Source organism: Bombina bombina, chromosome 4, assembly GCF_027579735.1.
Source record: "Bombina bombina isolate aBomBom1 chromosome 4, aBomBom1.pri, whole genome shotgun sequence".
NCBI lineage: Eukaryota > Metazoa > Chordata > Amphibia > Anura > Bombinatoridae > Bombina > Bombina bombina.
The window spans coordinates 891,945,557-891,971,173 of NC_069502.1; the positions used below are offsets into that span (position 1 = coordinate 891,945,557).

Here is a 25,617-nt window from a genome sequence, read left to right on the forward strand (position 1 = left end):
AAAAAAGAGAGACCAACCTTTTTCTATTGGTTAATGCACCCCACCTAAGCTCAAGTGTAATGGAATTGTATATAAAGTCAAGAATTATCATTCTATTAAAAAGAGAAAAAACAGAAATTGTTCAGCCCATAAAGACAAATTTTTATGGTGTTAGGACCAGTCAACATTGGGACACCTTGTAAGTTTGTGACTGGTTAAGCATAATATGACTATATTGTGTGACTAAGATAACAAACTTATTATAAAAGCATAGGTGTTTTTGCAGGCAATTTTTGCAGCATTTAATTTTGTTGTTGTTTATTTCTAAGTGGATGTGAGCCAATACCCCCTGTTGTGTATGTATATATGAATAAAAAAAATGTATTTTGTATTATGTAATTGTTTAATAAGGGAGTAACATATATACTGTATTTATAAAGTGCAAGTGAATGAGCAGATTCATATCTGAGGTATGTTCATGACAAATCATATAATGTGAATAACAGTATTACACTTAGTGTTGAAGGACCAGTAAAACTTTAATTTTTTTACACTTTTTAACAAGAGTATTTTAATAGGACTAATTAACACTATGCATATGAATATTGAATAAAAATGCACTGTAACATCTTGAAAATATTCCAGTCTGATGAACTCAAGGCAGCCTATTAAAATTCTAGGCGTGGCATAGCGCAGCCTAATTTGTCTTAAGGCTAATCGCAGCGCGTGATTACATTAGGAATTTGAATAAATCAGGTTACGAATGTTTGCTCCCGATCGATTGCACAGTTCTAGTTTTTATCACTGCATGCACATTTTCACCTCTCTTCTGTCACGTAATTTTATGGCAAGACAGGAGGCTTCATATTTTATGCATAATCTTTACTGACTTCCAAAACAGCAGCAAAGAACACAAAACATAGAAACAAAAAACAACCAACCAATCAGCAACAAGCAGATAATATAATCCCACAGCAACAGTAAATATCTTCCTCTTTTCTCTGCTGCCTTCCAGTCAGCAGGTAATATTTTTCTCTCCTTATGTTTAATTAAATATATTTTTTATATCAATTGTTTTTTACTTCTAGTATATTTCCTTAGAATAATATATGTTCTTTTTCATAGGAAAATTTCCTTTCCAAAAAATGTATTATCCAAACGTATTATTCTGAAATGTGTATTTTATACTGTGTATTTTTTATTTTTGTATGTTTCAGTATCTGAATCTATCTGAACATTTTCTTCATTGGTGGTTCAGTGTGTGCGACAGTGGCGGTCATATTCTTGAACGCTACCGCCGCATGAGAATCTTGGGGACTCCTTTCCCTTCCTCCTAACTTCTTACCAGCAAGTGTTTCATAATTGTCTGTTTTCCTCCTGAGACTCTTCTTAAAAATCCCGCCATCGTCAGCAGGAATCTTCTCAGCCGTTACTAGTCTTCCTGCTGACGATCGCAGTCGGCCCTCTGGCCTAGTCTCATGATCAACCTCAGACGCGGATCAGGCTGTTGAATTGTGGCAGCATGATGCGCGTGCTGCGTTATGATGCACAATTTTTCTAACTATTAGTTTCTAAATGAGAGTCATTTTGAGGTAAAATTATTTATGTTAAAATATTTTTTATTAAGCATAAAACAGCACATCACATATTAATTAACAATAATAGTTCAGTACATCATGGGATCATTAGACAACACATAACTTGTACAGCTGCCATCTTTTGTATCAATTTTATACCATTGATTGCAAGCTAGGATATCAATCCACAATGTCCAAACTGTTTGGTCTTATATCTTGCAATAATATTTCACTGTAGGCATCAGGACCCAATCCTGATGTCCGATGTCTTATACATTGTTTTCCAAAAGACCAAGAAAAAATAAAGATAAGGTCAAATCAAAACAAATAATAAAGAACAATAAAAACAGACTAACAAGTGGTCAAGTAAAAAGCAGTTAGGTGTGTCATAGCCATTTAATGCATCACGAAAGCTATATTCCCCATCGGGGGGTAGAATATCTATCAATGAACCTTCCCTAGTATATGTTACCTGTATTTCTGTGTTTTAAATTTAGGGCCCCAAGAAAGTCCATACGTCATCTCGATTGCATTAACCAGTAAAACAAATTTTTTTGATATGTATCTACATTTCCCAGGATAAAAGCTGCAGTTTCATGGAGTTTATGTGTCAATCTAATTTTGTCTAGGACCTCTTCCCATGTTGGTGCTCTCTCCCTCCAATACTTAGCAATGCATATTCTTGTGACTGTGCAGAGTATCCTGACAAAAGTGTTAATATGATGGTGATAATTTGGAAATGGCATGTTGAGGAGACCCTGGGTATAGTGAGTGTTATCTGTTCCCCCAGTAGTGTGCTGAGGTGGTTGGACAGACAGGACCAGATCTGTTGAACTTCGTGGCACTCCCACCACATGTGAGGTAAAATTATTTAAAGGGACACTGAACCCAAATTTGTTCTTTCGTGATTCAGACAGAGCATGACATTTTAAGCAACTTTTTAATTTACTCCTATTATCAAATTTTCTTCATTCTCTTGGTATCTTTATTTGAAATGCAAAAATGTAAGTTTAGATGCTGGCCCGTTTTTGGTGAACAACCTGGGTTGCCCTTGCTGATTGGTGGATAAATTCATCCACCTATAAAAAAGTGCTGTCCAGAGAGCTTAGATGCCTTCTTTTATAAATAAAGCTAGCAAGAGAACGAAGAAAAAATTATAATAGGAGTAAATATATATAATATTAAGGTTAAATAAATCCTTTGGTCATTGAAAACAATACTTTGTTTTACATCAATCTTATTAGTAAGGCATATCTATATAGCCTTATTAGTTCTAGAAAGATACATTATATTTTAATACATTATTACAAACACGGTGGCGTTCCCAATCTATTCCTCCCTCTATAAAAGGAAAAGACCCGGCAAACAAAATAAAAGCCCTTCCCCTGGGCAAAACCAATAGGGACGTTAGAACCTCATCCCCGGAAGTAAATTGGGGTAAAAGAATCCTTAACCCTGAGGATTTTAATCAGGGAAGTCTGGATACAGACTCTAAAATTTTTTATTGGAGGGACCTGGATCTGAGGGAATTCGATTGGGAGTCGGGCAGTCCCTCTGATGGAGATCCCTCTATAGCCCATCCTCAAGGCTCCTCTGGGAGGACTCTTACAGATGAAGATGCAATTTGGATCTTTTGGATCCCGCTAGGAATCCCATTTTTAATCCCAAACTTATCAGGCATCCCCGCTCTTCTGAGTGGTCTCTTCCTCCTCATCTGTCTAGGTTCCTTCAGAGACATCTTTGCCAACCTTTAGATTGAGAGGACAGAGCTCTCCTCAGAGCAGAATGTCGTAGAACTTCGCTCCTGGGCAGAGAATCTACCACCCCTGAATTTGACCCTAAGCTGGTAAGCTTTCTGACTAGGAAAGGTAAGGATCCAATGAAGGAACTGGAAAGATCCCTTTGCGGGGCTCAGGATAAACTCCTGGATATTTCTGGCCCTTTGGCTCAGATTCTTTTTCTTGCCGATGATGCCCATCTTTCCGGTTCCTCTTTGGATCCTTCCATGATCAGTGATTGGGTTTTTCAAGCTTTTTATTTACTGGGTAATGCCAATGCGACTATCTCCAGTGAAAGACGCAGAGCTGTGACCCCAAATTGGCTGTTCTAGCAACGGAAGAGGCAGGCTCTCAAGTCAAAGGCCTATTATTCGGAGACCCCTTTCTCACTATTATGAGACATTATGTTTTGACTTTCACATCGATTGACAAAATTCAAGCCTCTCTCAGAAAGGTTTTCCAACCCAGGCGGGTTTTTGCCAAGGCCGGCAGATATAGAGGTCATCTGCCCAGCCGCCAAAATTTTGGCCAATGCCAGTTCATGGACCTCAATCAACCTCAGTACCCACCGGGATACTACCAACCACAATATCCACCAGGATATCACAGAGCCATGTTCCATTTCAGAGCCAGACCTGCGGGACCCAGATGATCGGCCTCACAAATTCATCTGGCCTAATGTCAACCAAGGTGAGATCCCATCCTTCTTCCCACTTGTTTTTTGCAGGCAGACTCGCCCATTTTTTCCAAAATTGGTTGTCTCTGTCTGCCGATACCTGGGTTCTCCAAACCGTTCATGGTTTTGTCAAAGAATTAATTTCCCTCCCTTCCAATCCCATCTCTCCAATCCCTTACGCCTGTCTGTGGAAGGACATAACCTTATCAAAGAAGTCTTGTCCCTCCTCTCAAAAGGAGCTATAGAACTTGTTTCACAGAACTTTCCTCCAGGTTTCCTGAGCAATCTCTTACTTGTTTTAAAAAAGTCAGGAGGATTTCTTCCTGTCATCAACTTGAGGGACCTCAACTTTTTTATAGTATACCGCCACTTCAAAATGGAGGGCATCCATATGCTGAGAGACCTCCTCTGTCTGAACAATTGGATGGTTCATTTGGACTTGAAGGACGCTTATTTAACTGTGCCAGTGGCCCCTTTCTGTCGGAAGTATCTTCAGTTCAGATGGGCAGACCACCTTTGGCAGTTCACCTGTCTCCCTTTCGGACTCAGCTCAGCCCCTTGGTGCTTTACGAAGCTTCTCAAAATGGTGTTAGCTTGCCTCAGGGCTCGAGGATTTCGCCTGGTGGTATACCAGGACAATATTCTTCTGATGGCACAAGACAAAGACTTGTTGCTCTCTAGGCTTCAAGAAATGTCTTCTCTCCTCTCTGGGTTTTGTAATCAACGAAGAGAAGTCGAGCCTTTCCCCTCTACAGCTTGTAGAGTTTCTGGGATTCTCCATAGACGCTACCCTTGGTCATCTCCTCCTCCCTCAAGAGAAGATACATTGTATCAAAGCAGAGATTCAATCAGCTCTGAGAGCCACTTTCATCTCCATCCGCCAATTGGCGAGGATCATTGGACTCCTATCCTCTTCAATCCAGGCCATATTTCGGGTTCCCCTTCACTTCCATGCCATGCAGTGGTTGAAGATTCAATGTTTTCGAGAGTTCCGTTCCTACCAACAACAGATATTCCTGATGAACGAAGTTTGATTGGAGATGTCTTGGTGGGTGAAACACATGGAGTCATGGAATGGGTGAACGATTTTTGGATCTTCCCCGGATTTCATTATCTCTTCCGATGCAAGCCTTTTAGGCTGGGGTGCCTCTTGTGCTACATCCTCTACCGGCGGCCCTTGGACATTGAAGGAACCCAACCTTCACATAAATTGCTTGGAATTATTAGCCGGCTCCTTTGCCGTTCGTAGTTTTTAAAAAAATATGACCGATTGTTGCATTCTGTTACATATGGACAATTTTTCGGCTGTCCACTATATCAAGCAACTTGGTGGGACTCGCTCAAAAACTTTGACAGACTTAATGTCCCATTTTTATCGGTTTTGTTTAGAATGCAGGATTTCTGTCCATGCCCAATTTATCCCGGGGTGTTTTCAACCTAACAGCGGACTGGTTTCTCCTCACTGGAAGGATTCCAGCGACTGGATGCTGAACCGTCAAGTTTTTCTAGAGATCAATCGCATCTTTGGACCCCTTTCAGTGGATCTTTTCGCATCTCAGAACAACCACCAGTTACTGATATTTTACAGCTGGCTCCCAGACCCAGACAGCGAAGGAGTGGACGCTTTTCTGCAAGTTTGGCCTTCCCTCTGAGCTTACGCCTTCCCTCCTTTCACACTTCTGGTGAGGACTATTTTGAGTGTACAATAATTTCAATGTCTTCTGACATTGATCACTCCTTGGTGGCCAGCCCAACCTTGGTTCTGCAGATGTGTTCGGCCGCCCCTCGCCTTCTTCCCAACCTTCCCAATCTCCTTGTGGATGCACAGGATCTCCCACATCCTCCTCTTGATCCAAGGCCACCTGAAACTTCTGGCTTTGCGGATTTCAGGGGATCCTGGTCCTCCAAGGGCTTTTTGCGAGAGGCTTCCCTCCTGTTGCGTGAATCTTGGGCCCCAGGTACTAGGAAATCTTATGCTTCAGCCTGGGCAGTCTGGGTTCGTTGATGTATGGGATGAGATGTTGATCCATTTTCTTCCTCTCCTCCCATGATTGTAAATTTTCTCACAGAACTTTTTTCACAGGGAAAGGCTTACCGCACTATTAATCTTTTTTGTTCAGCTATTTCTGTGGGTCATCTTCCCTTTGAAAGTGTTCCTGCGGGCAACACCCTTTAGTCTGTCGTCTTCTTAAGGCCATTTGTCTTAAGAATTCTCCCAAATCTCGTTATTCAAGCATTTGGGATGTCAATCTAGTTTTGGCTTTTCTTAGAGATTGTCCCGATAACTCTTTGCTTTCCCTTAAGCAGTTATCTGCACAATTGACCATGTTGCTTTGTTTGATTTATTTTTGTCTAGTCTCTCACATCAGGGCCCTGGACGTTCATTCCATCTCTTTTTCCCCTGAAGGAATTTCCTTTTCAATTTCCCGCAGGACTAAGTCATCCTAGAAATCTTTGTTTTACCCTTATTTTCTGACTGGACCCCAGCTTTGCGTGGCTCTGTGCGTTAAAGCATATTTGTCTAAGACTGAGAATCTTCGTGGATTCATGTCGGGCCCTCTCCTGATTTCTTTTGTTCCTCCCCATCATCCTGTCTCTTCCCCTACCTTGGCAAGATGGGTTTAATGGCTTATGTCGGAGGCAGGAGTTTCCTCTTCTTTTGGGGCTCACTCTGTCAGAGGAGCTGAGGCTTCCAGTGCCTTTCTGTCCGGTGGCAATCTTCAGGATTTATTGTGAGCGGCAGATTGGTCTTCTGCCTCTATTTTTTCTCAGTTCTATTTCAAACCAGTTTCTCGCGCATTTCAGTCTGTCCTTTCTGGGTGTTAAAAATGCATAAAATATGAAGATATTGGATATTGCTGGAGCAATATATAAATGAAGTTTCTTTTTATAGTTGAAAATGCTATAGAATGTTTTATTTTTCCTTTGAGGTTTATTTTCAACTATAAAAAGAAAATCCTTTAAATATTCCTCCAGCAATATCCAAACATCCAGACATCAATATTGTTTTTTTTCTTTCTTTTTTTGTTGTGTGCACAGTGCTACACTACTGTATATCACTTTTTCGAATCATGACAAAATATAATTCATAACAAAAAGTTATTTGTAGAATAATATAGAGAAAAATAAAGTATTCTTCACCCCTTAATGACCCTGTCCATTGCTGATCTTTTAATGGGGCTTGGCACGTAATATTATAAGCCGACAATCCCTTAATTTCCAGGCTATGTTATGGTTGTTAAGGGCTTCAATTTCATCAGTTGTTGATCCTTGTATTCCTGAATAAACTATACTAAGAAAAAAATTATTGCATACTATAAAGATATTTTTGCACAACAGTGTTCCTTTAAGAAACATATTACTTTTAAAGGTCCATTATTATGAAAAAATGACATGCTCTTATTAGTTAGATCATTTAATTGTATCACTATTGACTCTGCATAAAGGGGGGCGGGGGCGAACTGCTGGTCCCAAAAAGAAACTGCTGCTGAGCCAATTAGTAGTACTAGTTGCACAGTTGGGTCGTATAAATACAACTGCTGATTGGGTCCGTGACAGTTTTCATTAGAGATGAGCAGTTCCTTGTAGCTCCTGAGCGGTACTTTACCTAATAGTTTAAACCCTTTGTGGGGGTTAAACACATAGCTTTGCAGGTTGATAGTTTTAAAGTTACATATTCTAAAAAATGAGAATGTGTATTTTGTTTACTATGATGGCCCTTTAACTCTAAACATAGAATAGATAGATAGGTTTTGATGGCAGACAAGAACCATATGCCCAATAAGGCCTCGCTTCCATTGAGTCGTAATTCAGTTTGCGTGCACTCGCAAACCGTTAAATATGCTGTCGAAAGCAATAGCGTTTAACGACTGTTTCCAATGGCGCGTTATACCTTAATGTCGGCTTCCGGACTTCGGCTGCCGAAAAGATTTTCGCGTCCCATAGAAAGTAATAGAAGCCGTTAATCGATAAATTATACCAGGTTTCCATTGAAAGCGCTAACCGTTAATACACTGTCGGAGGCTGTCGATACATTGAGACATATTACCCCCAGCTCAACTAGGTGTAAAGGAGGAAAAAGAGCTTTTTGAGGCCTGTTTCTCATTGAAATTGCAAATCACAAAAAAATTATGAGTGTTTCAATGTACAAATAACATTATATATGCTACATTTATTGGTCCTATGTATAGGAATATTTGCACCCATGTTGTCATAGAAATTTCAATATGTATGTGCATGTAAAAATATATGCAAGCACCACAATTATGGAACGACCTCCCGCACACTTTTAAACCTTCCCCATGCCTAATATCCTTTAAGAGATCCCTCTCTACATATCTCAAAACAGAATGCACCTGTCATTGTTGATTATATATTTCCTACCGGTTCTATGTTAAATTTTTGTGCATATATCGTGTATTATTATTGTTTTTTATTTTATTGTACCTATTGTGTCAATGCAATGTTTTGTGTACCCAGGACGTACTTGAAAAAGAGAGAAATCTCAATGTATCCTTCCTGGTAAAATATTTTATAAATAAATAAAATATCTACCAATTCAAAATGAAACCTTTGCCCAGGGATGCTATATATAATCTCAATACATATAGAAATATAATTTTATCTAATAATAATCTTCTCCTACATGTATATATGTATGATAATTGTATATATATATTTGACCTATATAAATCATATAATTTTAATAATTACTTTTAACTGTTATGATAAAGGCTGATATATTTAAATTGAAAAATATAATAATTACATTCAGTGTCTTTGAATTTCCGATATGTAACTACATATATGTTGAAATTATAGTTCATATCAAAAATAAAAGTCATGAGTAAGTATATACTTTCAAACTGTTCATTAAATTAAGGATTAGATGAGATGAAGATAAGCCCTCCCCCCCATGTTATTCATTGCAATCACCAGTTTCACATATGTTAACAAGCAACACACAGCTATAAAAAAAAGACCACACCTAGCCTAACCTCAGAACAGATATTTCAAAATGCAGGGTGAGAGAGAAGCTGACAATGCTGAAGTTAGACAGCGTAGGCCTGACATCCCCAGAGTGAGGCTGGATATAGAAACCCTGAATGAGCAGTAGGTGTTTGAAAGTTTCAGGCTCAACAGGGAGAAAATATATCAGTTATATGCCCTGTTGCAAGATAGGCTGGAAAGCCAGGGCTATTCAAGCAGGGCTGTCCCTGGAATGACCAAACTACTAGGGGCACTTCATTTTTTGGCTTCTGGATCCTTTCAGGTGACAGGGGGCATTGTAACTGGGGTGCATAAGTCCACTCTTTCTAAGCATCTTTCAAAAGTTATTGATGGACTTTATGATAATTGCAGAAAATTTATTTTTTTCCCCACATCACCCAGAGGTTGGCGTGATGTTAAGAGGGACTTTTTTCTTTTAGGTGGCATACCCAATGTCCTTGGGGCCATTGACTGCACTCATATTGCCCTAAGACCCCCTGTGGGCAGGGAGATAATATTTAGAAATAGGAAACACTTCCACTCCTTAAATGTGCAGATTATATGTGATGCAAACATGCACATATTAAATGTCGTGGCAGGGTTCCCAGGAAGTAACCATGATGCCTACATCCTCAGGAATTCTGGTGTGTGGAGATTGTTTGAGACAAATCAAATGCCTGAAGGACATCTCCTCGGTAAGTGTTTATGTATATATTATGATGCCTTCATGTGTTCAATATTTTGACATTTTATTGTTTCATTGCTTTATAATCCTTTATGTATGTGTCTAAGGGGGTGAAATTGATTAAATAAATTGTTAATCATTTAAAAGATATATATTAACTATGTCATAGTAAGAAATATGCATAACATTATTTTATGTCATACATTGCTTTATGGAAAGATGTGTGTCTATCTATCTATATCTATATCTATATACTGTATATCTATGCATTCATATTTTAGCAGATTCTGCATATCCTCTTAAAAAATGGATTTGGACACCATTGAAAGAGAACCAGGTTGTTGGGCCTGCTGAATTAAGGTAAAATATATATTTATTTTCTGCTCATGTGTGTCAGAAATATTGATTGTGCCTTGCAAAATGCTCACTATAATCTGTAGAAAAGTAGGACCAGTACACACTTCATAGGAATGTCCCTTTAAATCACTCTTGGGTGAATGTAGGTGCAAACCTGGAGGACCTCCTTTTCCAAAGTCCCAGTAAATGTAATGAAATAGAACACACAGGTAGCACTCTATGTGGAGCAACAGCACCTTTATTGAGCAACGTTTCGGGGCTCCTGCCCCTTTATTAAGCTATATATCTGTGTTTGTGCACATACATTTGTTGCTTGATTATCTCGTGTGTGTGTGTGTATATATCACTATCACAGACATAACAATGTTGTACTGAGTGCCTTTAAAGGGACAGTCAAAATACAAATCATCTATTATCAGTGAAGCATTTATAAATCTCTCTGCTTGAATATAAATATATTTATATATATATAAAATGGTTTAAAGATTTATAAGATCAAACCAGGAATGTAGTTAGCTCATTAGTATTTGATTTGTCTTCACATTATATATTATAATCATATTTCTTGTTCTTTTAATACAGATATAATGAAGCACATATCCGAACACGTGCTATAATAGAACGACTGTTTGGTGTTCTAAAAATGCGCTTTCGCTGCCTGGACAGATCAGGGGGGGATCTCCAATTCAGTCCGGAAAAAGCTATTAAAATCAAAGTGGCATGTTGCTGTCTACACAACATGGCACAGGAGCATGGGATGTTGAACGACTTACTTCCAACACCACAGCCCCCAGGTGAAATCTTTGAGCCTGATGTAATTAATCATCCCCAACCCCTCAATGCCCATTTGGAGAGATCTGCAACTATTCAAGAATTCTTTTCAGGTATTTTTATAGTATTGTAATGAGACCTTTTAGTTATTTATGATTATGTTTTTTAATAATACACATTTGTTTCTTTTAATGTTTTACAGATTGAAGATTCTCAGAAATGGAATACCACTCCCCTCCCTCTCTCCTCATCCCTATATTTACCACATTTTCCCTAAATAAATGTATACTTTACTCAAATATAGTCATGGTGAATGTTTCTTTATTTCCAGCTATGTACTAATCAATGCATTCATCTTATGATTTATGTATAACATAATTATCTAAAATATCATTTTAATTATATTCCAAATATTACTTTGTTCTCTTGGTATAATTATTTAAAGAGCAGCTGTGCACTCCTGGTTAATAAAAATGAGTACATGGGTGAACCAATGACAGACAGGATATATACTGTATGTTGGCAACAATAAACCGCTCCAACATAGGTTCTATGCTGCTCCTGATCTTACCTAAATAAAACTATAATCAAAGGATACTAAGAATATTAATAAATATAAAGAATATAAATATATTAGATTTGCTTTTAAATATATATGTTTTAGCAAAATAATGGAATTTATGTCACTTTAAAAAAAAAAAAGGAAGAGTGTGTTCACAATAAAACATTAATGAACCAGATAAATCATTCAATTCCAATCAACTTACATATGTACTCATAATCAATTTAATTCTTTTATGTTTCTTATTTCAATCATGTATTTAAGTTTAGGAGCCATTCCATTTAATGTTCATCACCTGTGGTGCACTTGCTGATTGTTGCCTACATTTAGACAACAATCATCAAGCGCTCCCCATGTGCAGATTCAAAATGGGTAGATTCCTAAGCTAACATTCCTGTTTTAGTAAATTACAGATGATAATGAAGTTAAATAGATTATAGGATTACATATTTAAGTATATAAATACTGCATGCTCTAATTCATGAGTTTTATTTTGAATAGGCTATCCCTTTAAGAAATATATCAGATGCTCATTTCAAAGAGACAAATCCAGATATAATATAATCCTTAAAATAAAGATACATTATCAATACATACAATCCCCTGAGATTGCACACTTGAATGGCATGGTTACCTCATAGAAAATAATTTTGAAAAATAAGTCAAAGGAAATAATTTTTTTATCATGAAGATGAGTTTTATTATTACAGATTTACCCTCATTCAAATGTAATTTTCAATGTGAAAATCATATTTATTCAATACAAAACGATGACACATTAAAGTTATAATGTGTCATAGTACTAATATTTATAAAATATATGTAATGTCATGTCTGCTAAAGCAGATAATACATTTGCAATATTTAGACTATTAACCAAAATACATAAGTGCTTAATATTACATACTTCAAGAGATATGAAGTATTGTCTTTAACATGGAGTTATTGAAACAATTTAAAAGTGCATTGTGCATTGGTCCCAGGGAGAGTCTGTGTCTGTTCATATGATGTCAATTAAAATGTATTAATCACCTCTATATCATGGCAATCACATATATGTTGTGTATACACCAGTGCTTAAATATCATAAAGATACATTTATCTAATTATTCTAAATATTGAATAATAATCTTGACAAAAAGGAGTGCATTAGTCATGATAGGTATTAGTCATGATAGGTATATATTTCAGATATTACATTCCACATAGGACTATAAGAATGAATGCAAGGTATTTGGCCATATCAACAGGAAGGAGTATTTACTTTCCAACTCTTCTATAACTGTATAACCCTTATTAGCTTCATCTGAAGGAGCAAACAACATATGCTTGTGGAATATAAATCATAACATTTACACATGTCACGTTGACTAATGTTAGATAGCATATACTGTATAAATTTCAGACACGTATCCCCAAGTATTCTTAAACGGCATAATATGATATCCTCAATAAAAGGACACATAAATTTATCAACAATGTACACCTGCATATTAATTGACATCATGTGAAATAAAAATGAATAAAGCTGTTCATTTTTAGCAGATAAACAGCTATTAGAATAATATTAAGATATATGTTCAAATTTGGATTAGAAAAATGGATGCATATTTATGAGATGAAAATCGCACTTAAAAAAGTGCTTTAGTGCAAAAATTAGATATGATATATCTTGGGTGGAAAAAAAAGAATATTAATTAATTCTTGCGGCGGGATTTTGACTTTGGAGGAGAGGTACTTAGGGGGCAGTGTGGCGTCTTGTGCGACGCCCACCAGCTGAATGTGAGGCTAATAACCGGGATTCAGGGTCCTGCAGGGAGATGACAGAGGATGCAAGGGAGGATGGAGTTTGGGGCCTATCCGCGAGCCTCTCCACTGCCTCTGCCAGGCGGACGAGTGAGGCATTATGGATGTCCATTTGGCTCTGTATCCTTCTCAAATCCTGCTGCTGCTGGAGCCTGGACAGCCTAAGCTCTCTATGTATGAGCCTCAGTAGATCATCCTGCTGGGACTGTGCCGGACCCTGTTGTACATTTGGTGTCTCAGGAACTAATAATTGGCTGGTTCCAGGGCTGTCTCTCCGTATTGGTGACTGTGAGGTTGTCTGTAATGGCACTGTTGGCAATACATTGGTGGGTGCAGTGGGTGGTGGTGTGGATTCCTGTTGTGCCATAGGAGTGGGAGGCATATAGTACAGATGATGCAGATCTGTATGCTGCTGTGGTGGGTGCATCATCTGCTGCTGAGGATAATGATGTTGTGGTGGGTGCATCATCTGTTGCTGAGGAGGATGTTGTGGTGGGTGCATCATCTGCTGCTGAGGAGGATGTTGTGGGGGGTGCATCATCTGCTGCTGAGGAGGATGTTGTGGGGGGTGCATCATCTGCTGCGGTGGGTGCAGCTGTGGGGGCTGTGCCATTTGTTGCTGCGAAGTATGCATGAACTGCCATTGTTGAGGAGGATGAGTCTGCTGGGGTTCAGAACCCAAAACATGAAATGTTGTCTCCGAAGTAGATGGAGAAGGGCATGATACATCCTCCACCTCATATGCCCTAGGCTGCTGCATATCATCTTCTAAGAGGCTGATATAGGAGGTAGTGTCACCATAGATATCCTCATCCTCCTCAGTGAATGTAGGAACATCCTGCTGTGGTGTTGGTGCAGCTTCATACTCCTCCTGTTCGGAACCTACAAATAAATATACGGTATGTTTACATTATCTATCTAATAGAATATATTACTTTGTAGCATAACAATACAGACTATTATATTCCATATTTATGTGTATATATGTACACACACACATACACACACACACACACACACACACACATACACACACACACACACACACATACACACACACACACACACATACACACACACACACATACACACACACACACACACATACACACATACACACACACATATAGTGTGTTTGGGATAAAATCCAAGCATATATGATCATAACTGAGGAATCTTTATAGACTGTGTCTTAAAGGAACATTGTTAAAGGGACACTGTACCCAAATATTTTCTTTTGTGCTTCAGATAGAGCATGCAATTTTAATCAACTTTCGGATTTACTCCTATTTTCAAATGTTCTTATTCTCTTGGTATCTTTATTTGAAATGCAATAATGTAAGTTTAGATGGTGGCCCATTTTTGGTGAACAACCTAGGTTGTCCTTGCTGATTGGTGGATAAATGCATCCACCAATCAAAAACTGCTGTCCAGAGTACTGAACTTAGAAAAAAGCTTAGATGCCTTCTTTTTCATATAAAGATAGCAAGAGAACGAAGAGAAATTGATTATAGTAGTAAATTAGAAAGTTGATTAAAATTGCATGCTGCATCTGATTCACAAAATAATAAATATGGGTACAGTGTCCCTTTAAGGACAATGACACATGATTTATATGAAATGCTTAATATTCTTGGATATTATATTATCAATATTCTTGCTTGTCGGAGCAGATATACAATACAGAGTGCTTGCTGAACATATTAAATACAACTATGTATATTTAGATTCATAGCTAAACACAGATGGGTATTTATGATATACAACATATATACATCACATATATGGTTATATTTAATATTGAATATTCACCTTCATACACCGCTTCAGGTGGCACAGAGGTGTCCATTGTCCCCTTACATCCGTGAACAGATTCATCCGAGATGACATTGGACAGCATCTCCTCCCATGACCTTAGGTGTATTCTCTTGCTAGGACCACCACCGGTCCCACGTGCATATTTGGCCTGCTGTGCCAGCTTAGCTTTGGTTTCCCTCCTGCAGTCATGATAGCGGTGTTTAATGCTGGCAGTAGAACGATTACGTCCTAAGCAGCTGACTGCCACTCGAATCTCCTCCCACAGCTTATTCCGGACAGCCGGCCTCAGGTTAGGGTTCTCCAGCTGAGCTGCCCTCTCCAAGTATGCCTCAACAAGAGCCTCCTTCTCCTCCTCAGAGTACCTCTCCTCTCTAAGCCTGCCCTTCACACCTGAAGGGCCAGCAGACACAGACTCTCCCTCCTGTGACTGGGGACCAGCCCTCTCTACCTCCTCTGTCCCTGCAGGCTGTGACAGGCTACCACCAGCCCCACCCCCAGTTGCCACAGTCTGCCCCACTTTCCCTTTTCTTTTTGTGCCTAGCTGAGGCTGACTCCTCCTCACTCCTCCCACCTCCATTCCTCTTCCACCCTCTCTCCTTCCCTCCTCTGCCAGGGTTTGAGGAAGGACAAATCCTCCACCCAAACCTCGGCCCCTATTCCTGCCCATACTACTCCCTACTTCCCCCCTCCCCCTCCCTCTATCCACCCTCACCACTGCCCTCCCCCTAGCCACCCCCTTCCCAACTCCACTAGGCCTATCCATCCCTTTCTCCTTCCTCCCTAACTCTAACCTAACACTAAAGTCCCTATCTTACCTAACTACACTAATTCACCTAACTAAACCCTAAATTAAATAGCCCCAAAACTAACTACCTAACCTATCTAGACCCTAACTATCTCTATTCTATATCCCTCAAAAAAAAAGAAAATTGTGGGGGTGAAAATAAACAAAGGGATGTAAATGAAAAAGGAAAAACTAAGGAGGATTAGAACAAAATTATAGAAAAATAATAAGGGATGCAAATGAAGAAAGGGGTGAGCTATATAGTCAAATGAACCAAAAAATATGGGATCTAAAAAAAAAAAAATAGGATGGGAAAAATGTATATATATAAAAAAAAGTTATATAGTGAGGAAGGGAAGGGTAGTCAAAGGGGGGATGGGAAGTGGAATAAGGGGATTAATGAAAGGAGTAATAAAGGAAGATGGGGATATGGGGGTTAATGAAAAAAAAAAATGTGAATGTGTTTGTATCAAATAAAAGTGTGTATGTGTGTGTGTGTGTATATTTGTGTGTATAAACTAATGTGTGTTAATTAACTAATGTATGGATGTGTGTGTGTGTTCCTAATATTATATGAGGCCTACAATAAGAATATATGAAAATCAAATATCAAACTCTCCACTAACTCTCAAACAACTCTCAAAAACCCAAAACTCCTACCAACGCAACTAGCTCCTGTGTCTTTCGCTCTAGAGGCGATCACAGGTAAAGAGCGCAGGCGCAAACCGTTATTCTTATAGACAGAGGTCGGGTTACCATGGCAATGCACTTGTTATGGCGCGCTTTTCGACAAATCCGACATCGGTTGGCAACGCAAACTTACGTACGGCCGAAAAGAGCGACTGCGTGCAACACGCTAATCTTTTCAATGGAAACCTGGTACTAAAATGGAGCCGTAAATTACTTTTAGCTGTCGTCCGCTTCGGTAGCTTACGGCTCCATTTTTAACGACTCAATGGAAGCGAGGCCTAAGTCGGCCCACATTTCCTATAATTTGTAAGCATAATTAGTTATCCCAAGCACATTCCAAGGGGCCGATATCATTGTCGACCTGACATGATATGCTGTAGCGTATCATGTCCGACAGACATCGCTGAATGCCGACAACATACGCTGTTGGCATTTAAAGTGAATGTAAATTTTGATGCTAAAGTACCTGGTTTTTAAAAATTTGATTAAAAACAGGGGCACTTTAATTCATCAAAATTTACATTTCACTCGTGTTGTGAAAAAAAAAACTTACCTTTTAATCTTGACAGCCGCTTCAGCTTCCTCCACCCGTCTCAAAGACTCTTCCTGGGTCTAAAATGAGGAATCTGGCTTCCTCCAATCACGGCTTTGAATCAGACACTGATTCCTCCGGAGGGGAAGCCGTGATTGGAGGATGACCTATCCATCATTTCTGACGTCAGAAATGGCTTGCGATGACCGGAGGAAGCTGAAGCGGCTGTCAAGTTTAAAAGGTAAGTATTTTTTCACAACACGAGTGAAATGTAAATTAAAGTGCCCCTGTTTTTTTTATTTTTTTTTTTAAAACTGGGTACTTTAGCATCAAAATTTACATTCACTTTAACATTGCACAAGCTTGCTGTTCTGGCGAACTGCTTGTGCAATGCCGCCCCTTGCAGATTCGCGGCCAATCGGCTGCTAGCAGGGGGTGTCAATCAACCCAATCGTATAGAATCGGGCGGATTGCAGAGGCAGCGGGCCAGTTATGGAACAGCGTTCTTAAGGCTGTTTCCGGCGAGCCTGAAGGCATCTTAGTCATTACCACCTCTAATGTGATACATCATTTAGTGTTGTTCATGATATTAGACAGAGTTTTAGAAAACGTAAGAAACGGTGCCTAGAACCTATATTAAATATAAAACATGATTTCTCTTATCATAGTGTTTTTAGAACAAAGAACAAAATGCTTTAAATACAAATGAGATAACTGTGGTAGTCAGATGCGGAGATACTGTATGTTGTGTTGGAAGATTGTACTTACTACTGTCTGCCTTTTCTCTGGTGTAGCTGAGCTGACAGTTTTCTTTTGTTAGTTATAAATCTTTTGAGGAAATCAAAATCGAATTTTCCTTAAACATTATGGGCTAGATTACAAGTGGAGCGCTATAGTTAGCCAAACATGATTGCATGCTTGTAGTGTTTTTTGCACTCAAATCCATATTACTAGTGGCACTGTGTTTAAATTACCACAAATTGGTTTACGCAATATGCGTTCATATTGCAAGTTAAAGGTAAATACAATCACACATTACGCTCCAAATTTTTACTCGACTCTAAAGTTTGTGTAGCCTTTGGCGGGAGGAAAAAATTGTACTAAACTATACTATTAACCCCTAAACCACCACACCCCCAGATTATAACCTGCCCTGTTACTTTATTAACCCCTAAACTGCAAAAGCCCCACTTTGCAAACTGCTCTGCTACATAACCCCTAAACCACCACACTCACACATCGCAAACTACTCTGCTGCACTATTAACACCTAAACCGCCACCCCCCACATTGCAAACTGACCCACTACTCTATTAACCCCTAAACTACCACCCACATCACAAACTACTCTGCAACACTATTTGACCCCTAAACCTCCACAACCCCCATCACAAACTACCCACTTACTTCCTAACCTAACACCCGCTAAGTTCCCAAAAAAATAAAAAATAACATTACATGAAAATAAAAAAACCCAACATTACAGAGAAAAAACAAACTAGCATTTCGTAAGAAAAAACAAAAAAAAACCCCCAACATTATAGAAAATAAAAACGCCTAACATTACGGAAAAATAAATAAATACAAAAAATAAAAAACTTCAAAGTTGACAGGTATTCCTATTCTAAAACTAAAGACCGCTTTATAGAAAACTACCCCAAAATGAAAACCCTATACTAACACTAAAAGTTACTGTAAAGGGCTTTTTGTAGGGCATTGCCCTAAAGCAATTTAGCTCTTTTTCTCTAAAAATACAACACCATTCTACAAAAAAGTAACCCTCACCCCCCAAAAAAACCCTATCTATAAAAACCTACTCTAAAATTGCCCTGATAAGGGCATTTAGTAGGGCATTGCCCCAAAGCAATTACAGCTCTTTTGCTATTTAGAAAAACCTAATCTAAAAAAAAAAAGGTTGCCCTGAAAAGGGCATTTGGTAGGTCCTAAAGCAATAACAGCTCTTTTTCTTTAAAAAACAATCAAACCCTAAAAAAAAAGCCCAACCCCCCCCCAAAAAAACTATAGCTAAACACCAAAGATGGCATTCACCGAACTTGAATCTGGCACCTCTTCATGGCAGGGCCCATCTTAATCCTGGCAGCGGTGGGGGCCCATCTTCATGGAGGTGGTGGCAACCCATCTACATGGAGGTGGCAGCAGCCCATCTTCTATCTTCATCCTGGCGGCAGTGGTCCATCTCCATCCATCTTCTTATCTTTTTTCTTCTCACCTTCGGATCTTCTGTCACCGACATCCTCTTCTTGCAGTCACTTGACGCACACTGAAGTTTGAAAGCAAGGTTCCCCCTTATATAGGGGTACCCTTGCATTCATATTGGCTGATTTTCAAATGCAAAATCAAATCAGCCAATAGACAAAGATTTAATTTTAATGACTGATTTTTATTTGTGTAGTTTGCAATGTGGGGGTGTGGTGGTTTAGGTATTAATAATGTAGTGGGGCAGTTTGCGATGCGGACGGTGTTGCGTTTAGGGGTTAATAGTGTAGAATGGTACTTTGCTGTGGGCTATGTGACCGTTTAGGGGTTATTAGAGTAATGGGCTAATTGTGATGTAGGTTAGTGCGAGAGTATTAGTTTTAGGTTTTTCTCCACGCTTTATTGAAGTATATGGGGGAATACGTGTAACATAGTTGCGATATTCTAACCGGCTGGGTTAAAGCACAAGCAAAATCGTTTTACTTTTAACTTGTAATACTCACAATACCTAACGTGCGCAAAAAGTCGAAGTCAAGTGCAGTTAACGCATGAGCGGGAGCAATAAATAGCACTCCACTCGTAATCTAGCCCTATGACTAAAATTGTTAGAAACTAATGCTTTGGATATACATATGTCATAGAGGAAAATAGTGACTTAAGGGGGGGGGGCGGAGCTAACCGACAAAGTGACTGGATGCACATTATCATAGCTCCTGACCTTATTAAAGATTTTGGGGGCTATTTTTGATTTGATACCCCTCAACTAATGAGAGACATTCTCTAATCCCTGCCACGGAGTTTGCTACAGAAGTTGGAGGAGGCACCGGGAGTGCTTTGCTGTTAGCGGACAGGAAGACTCACTGAGGCCTGCTGGGTGGCGTGACAAACATGGAGGATTCCCACATGGCTGTACTAGCCCTCTATGCAGATTTTGATCGCAGGCTGATGAGCAGGCTAGACCGGCTTGTGTTACTTAGTAGACCTCAGGGCACGGATGAAGATGACATCAGGATCTGCGAGAGAACGACTGTGGCACCTAGCGCATTTGGGATAAGTACCTCAGGAAATCCTGCCCGACATCCCCCATTTGAAACCACCTGTCTCTTAGACACTGCCTCAGCGCAAATCAGTACTGAGCACTCACCATACTTCTGTGAAGGGGGAGATGCGGTTGATCCTCGAGACCATGAGTGCCTGCAGAAGGAGTCAGCCATGGGAGCCAGTGTAGAAGAGGTCCTTGAGAAGGTGGGGGAGAGGTCCGTGAGTATCCCTGACCCAGAGGTTGCAACTCCGGAGGTGCACCATCCATCTGGGCAGTCCCATGTCTTACATTGCCCTGGTGCTTTACAGTGTGACTACTCCATTGCACAAATGTGCGTGCAGACTCCCCAGGGACATGGAAACAATTGTGGGGTCACTTTTTTAAGCAGAATACTACTTACCAGAAAAAAGGAGTGGGTTGACTCTCTTTGCCCCTTGTGTGGATATGCACCGCCGCCCTAGCATAATGCTTCATCCCTGTGCAGTAAACTCAGTGACTCCCTGTTCTTATTTTTATCTCTTCTCCTGCATTATGATGGCAAATTTGCCTGAGACTTTATTGGGGAGTCTATGTATGAACTAATGGTCGGGAGAGAGATGTTTAGACACTCTATAAGCTTTGATGAATTTTTTTTAGGTGACATTTGAGTACTGTGAGATGGGTCATCGTTCTTTAGGCCCAATATGTAAATGTCAGTGAAGCTGTCTCAAGTACTTATACTATATAAATAGATAGTTACTAGTTTTAACATCTTTAGAGCCCTTATTTACTGAAAGTAACCCATGACATCTATACATACTACTTGCCACACATGTTTTGTAATATGAGTGTATCTATGTTTGCAGTCTCCTCTGGATAGGTTTATTATTACGATGAGATCATGTACAACATATGTGGGTTAGGTTGTATATTCTGTTTGAAGAAGGGGACTCAATAACCAGGTTTGGATCCGCCCCCCCCCCCCTTACTGTGTGGTATGGGATCAATAGTTTATCCTCCACACTTTCTTTCTTGGCAGAGTTATGCAGTCTCTGCCCAGTCCGTAGAGCCTCCATCATAGTTTGTCCTCCTATAAGTGTAAAATGGCTCTCCAGACCTTACCACTGATAAGAATCATCATGACTATGCTTATATGTCCTACTGTCTGCAGGTTCTTTATTTTCTATAATTTGGGTATGATTGTTAACTCACATGTTTATCTATTGTAAATGTCAGAACCACTGGGATTCTGTTTAGGGTTTATAGGTACCAGTTGTGCTATTATATGTGTTTTTTATATGATTCAGAGAGTAAGATTCTGTCAGCAGACTTAGGTGGTATAGATGACAAGGCGCAGCCTTATTGACACAAAATAGAGGCGCTGATAAATTTGAATTGTAAACTATGCATAGATAGTTGCCCTTAGATATCCACTGCATTGCCAAATTATGCAAATCTATCCCCTAATTCTTATAATACTAGGAAAACAATATATTGCTCCATCTCTACTCGAGCTCACCAAAATTTACAGTCCACAGTTTAGTATATAACTGATGGACGCTGCAGTTTTTATAGAGATTGCCCAGTAGGGGGATATACCCATTTAACTAGCCTCAGGCAACTTTAGGGTCCTGTAATCCTAGTGGTATTTGTATTTATATCTTATTAGCTTTTGAATTTCCTGACATCTCAGCCTCTATATTTCCTGAGCTTATCTTAGCCATAATAATGTTAGCCGTAACAATTTTAAACATATTAGCCCTCAGACTTGTTTGTAAAGTAGTTCTTGTAGTTTTGCTTCTAGGACACTGTTGGCTAATATTATATTACATGTTATGAGTCTTTGTCATGCCTATTCTTTTGTTCTCCTTCAATTTTAGTATTGGATTTCTGGACCTAGCCATGGTCCTGGTAGATATAAGAAGGAGAGTACTAAAAACAGGCCCAAAAGTGGCCTGAGCTATTTAAAAAACCCTCTGATAAGTACATTGAATCCATTGGGGCCCAAGAGTGGCCTCAGCTAGTTATGAGGAGAAAGAGGATGTCAGGAGAATGCCATGAGAATGCCAGTAGTCCTAGGTGGAGGCAAACAAACAATTGGAGAATCATCATTGTGCCATATTTGACGTATCTTAGAGAGTAGCATGAGCAGGATATTTACATATAGAATATTTTTTAGGAGTAGTGGCATCTCCAGAAAATAGTTATAAGGGGGGAACTTAATTCCAGAGACCCACCGTTGTTGTAGTGGGGCTGTGAAGGGAGGGGACAAATCAGGGTGATCAGCGGGCATGACCCAGGCATTCAATGTGTTGTGTGGAGTGGTCTATGAGTGGAGTTGGGAAGTGATGTGGGTGGAGCCGACACTGAACCAGGCAAGCCTGGGCAGAGTAAGTGTGAAAATGGAGGCCAATTACAGTTGGGCAGGCACACAAGGGAACTGTCTAGGAGCACCACTCTGATATCTTGTAGTATTAATGTAACTTCAGAGCACAATCAAATATTTGTAAGCTTACTTTTAGCAGGGTATATCCCTATTAAAGTGTGTGCAATAAGAAATGAAATCCTTTCTGCTTTTCATAAATTATACAGAAAAATCTTGAAGAAAAACAAAACACAACTTGGAATTTGTGTCCTACCATTACAAAGTCATCTGGATCCTTTTTTCTCAGGTCCAGCCCTATCTTATTCTACTTTCAGAGGTTGTCTGTACAATATCTAAATTACGTATTTTAAGAAGTATTATCAAAGGTAAACATAGCATTACTTATTCTTTAAATTTATTTCCCTATTCAGTGTAAGGAAGTTTACAATGAAATCTCATGAGAGTTAAGTGAAATCTCATGAGATCACAGTAAAAGAGTTCATGACCTCAGCACTGTTGATGCTGATTGGCTGATGTTCATTTCTTAATTTTTTTTATTTTTTTTTACCTGCAGCTGGACAGCAGCTGAGTATAACTTTTTACACAGAACTTACTCTGCTTAGCTGAGGAAATTGTGAGGTAAGATATCTTCCTTTTTTACATAGAGATGCTCAGCTGATATTTTCCTTATCAGCGTTTTACAGTTATACTGCATCAGTTTCAAGTGATTTAGCATATGAGTATTATGTCCCTTTAACAGCAATAGCATTTTGATTATCATGCACGTCCGGAGCACTACATAATAGGAAATTGTGCTGTCATCTAGTCCTCTTGCGAATGTATAGCATTGTTGCAAAACTGTTGCCATATATTGTGGCAGACACGTGCATGCTCCTGAGCTTACCTTCCTGCAAAGGAGAATAAGAAAACATAGACATTTTGATAATAGAAATACATTGTAAAGTTGTTTAAAATTGTATGTTCTATCTGAATCATGAAAGAAACATTTTGGGTTTTATATCCCTTTAATTAATAGCCAAGTCTTGGACTAACTAAAATGGGACCTAAAAACTGAAGTGCCCTTATAGCACTGGTTTTCAAATCTGTTCTCATGCCTCCGAAACAGGCCAGATTTTCAGGATTACTTTGAATGATAGCAGGTTAATAACCATCACCTAGATTTAGAGTTCTGCGGCCAAAGGGGTGCGTTAGCTACGCGTGCTTTTTTTCCCACGCACCTTTTAAATACCGCTGGTATTTAGAGTTCACAGAATGGCTGGGTTTTCAGTGCGTTAGGCTCCAAAAAGGGAGCGTAGAGCATAATTTAACGCCACTGCAACTCTAGATACCAGCGGTGCTTACGGAAGCGGACAGCTTCAAAAACGTGCTCGTGCACGATATCCCCATAGAAAACAATGGGGCTGTTTGAGCTGAAAAAAAACCTAACACATGCAAAAAAGCCGCGTTCAGCTCCTAACGCAGCCACATTGTTTTCTGCACCTAACACTCTAAACATGTACCCCGAGTCTAAACACCCCTAACCTTACACTTATTAACCCCTATTCTGCCGCCCCCGCTATCGCTGACACCTGCATATTTTTTTTAACCCCTAATCTGCCGCTCTGTAAACCGCCGCTACTTACATTATCCCTATGTACCCCTAATCTGCTGCCCCTAACACCGCTGACCCCTATATTATATTAATTAACCCCTAATCTGCCCCCCACAACGTCGTCTCCACCTGCCTACACTTATTAACCCCTAATCTGTCGACCGGACCGCGCCGCTATTATAATAAAGTTATTAACCCTTAATCCGCCTCACTCCCGCCTCAATAACCCTATAATAAATAGTATTAACCCCTAATCTGCCCTCCCTAACATAGCCGACACCTAACTTCAAACATTAACCCCTAATCTGCCGACTGGAGCTCACCTCTATTCTAATAAATGTATTAACCCCTAAAGCTAATTCTAACCCTAACCCTAACACCCCCCTAAGTTAAATATAATTTTTATCTAACGAAATAAATTAACTCTTATTAAATAACTTATTCCTATTTAAAGCTAAATACTTACCTGTAAAATAAACCCTAATATAGCTACAATATAAATAATAATTATATTATAGCTATTTTAGGATTAATATTTATTTTACAGGCAACTTTGTAATTATATTAACCAGGTACAATAGCTATTAAATAGTTAAGAACTATTTAATAGTTACCTAGTTAAAATAATTACAAAATTACCTGTAAAATAAATCCTAACCTAAGTTACAATTAAACCTAACACTACACTATCAATAAATTATTTAAATACAATACCTACAAATAACTACAATGAAATAAACTAACTAAAGTACAAAAAATAAAAAAGAACTAAGTTACAAAAAATAAAAAAATATTTACAAACATCAGAAAAATATTACAACAATTTTAAACTAATTACACCTACTCTAAGCCCCCTAATAAAATAACAAAGACCCCCAAAATAAAAAAATGCCCTACCCTATTCTAAATTAAAAAAGTTCAAAGCTCTTTTACCTTACCAGCCCTGAGCAGGGCCCTTTGCGGGGCATGCCCCAAAGAATTCAGCTCTTTTGCCTGTAAAAAAACACATACAATACCCCCCCAACATTACAACCCACCACCCACATACCCCTAATCTAACCCAAACCCCCCTTAAATAAACCTAACACTAAGCCCCTGAAGATCTTCCTACCTTATCTTCACCATACCAGGTTCACCGATCGATCCAGAAGAGCTCCTCCGATGTCTTGATCCAAGCCCAAGCGGGGGGCTGAAGATGTCCATGATCCGGCTGAAGTCTTCATCCAAGCGGGAGCTGAAGAGGTCCATGATCCGGCTGAAGTCTATCAACGGCATCTTCAATCTTCTTTCTTCCGGATCCATGTTCATCAGCCAATCAGATTGAGCTCGCATTCTATTGGCTGTTCCGATCAGCCAATAGAATGCAAGCTCAATCTGATTGGCTGATCGGATCAGCCAA

At 39.2% G+C, this 25,617-nt stretch overlaps 1 protein-coding gene across 1 annotated transcript; it reads left to right on the forward strand.

Moving 5' to 3' along the window:
- Window positions 1-9,566: 9,566 nt before the first annotated feature.
- On the forward strand, window positions 9,567-11,111 carry LOC128655686 (putative nuclease HARBI1). The gene is made up of 4 exons (XM_053709269.1): window positions 9,567-9,694; window positions 9,966-10,044; window positions 10,624-10,925; window positions 11,015-11,111. Exons 1-4 carry the CDS (start codon window positions 9,574-9,576, stop codon window positions 11,017-11,019), a joined length of 507 nt encoding a protein of 168 aa, XP_053565244.1. The 5' UTR covers window positions 9,567-9,573; the 3' UTR covers window positions 11,020-11,111.
- Window positions 11,112-25,617: the final 14,506 nt, after the last annotated feature.

Excerpts from the sequence above, each read along its gene's own strand:
- LOC128655686 (XM_053709269.1), top strand. The coding sequence starts at position 9,574 with ATGCACATATTAAATGTCGTGGCAGGGTTCCCAGGAAGTAACCATGAT. Across the intron at positions 9,695-9,965 it reads GCCTGAAGGACATCTCCTCG|CAGATTCTGCATATCCTCTT; the intron begins GTAAGTGTTTAT and ends TTCATATTTTAG. Across the intron at positions 10,045-10,623 it reads GTTGGGCCTGCTGAATTAAG|ATATAATGAAGCACATATCC; the intron begins GTAAAATATATA and ends CTTTTAATACAG.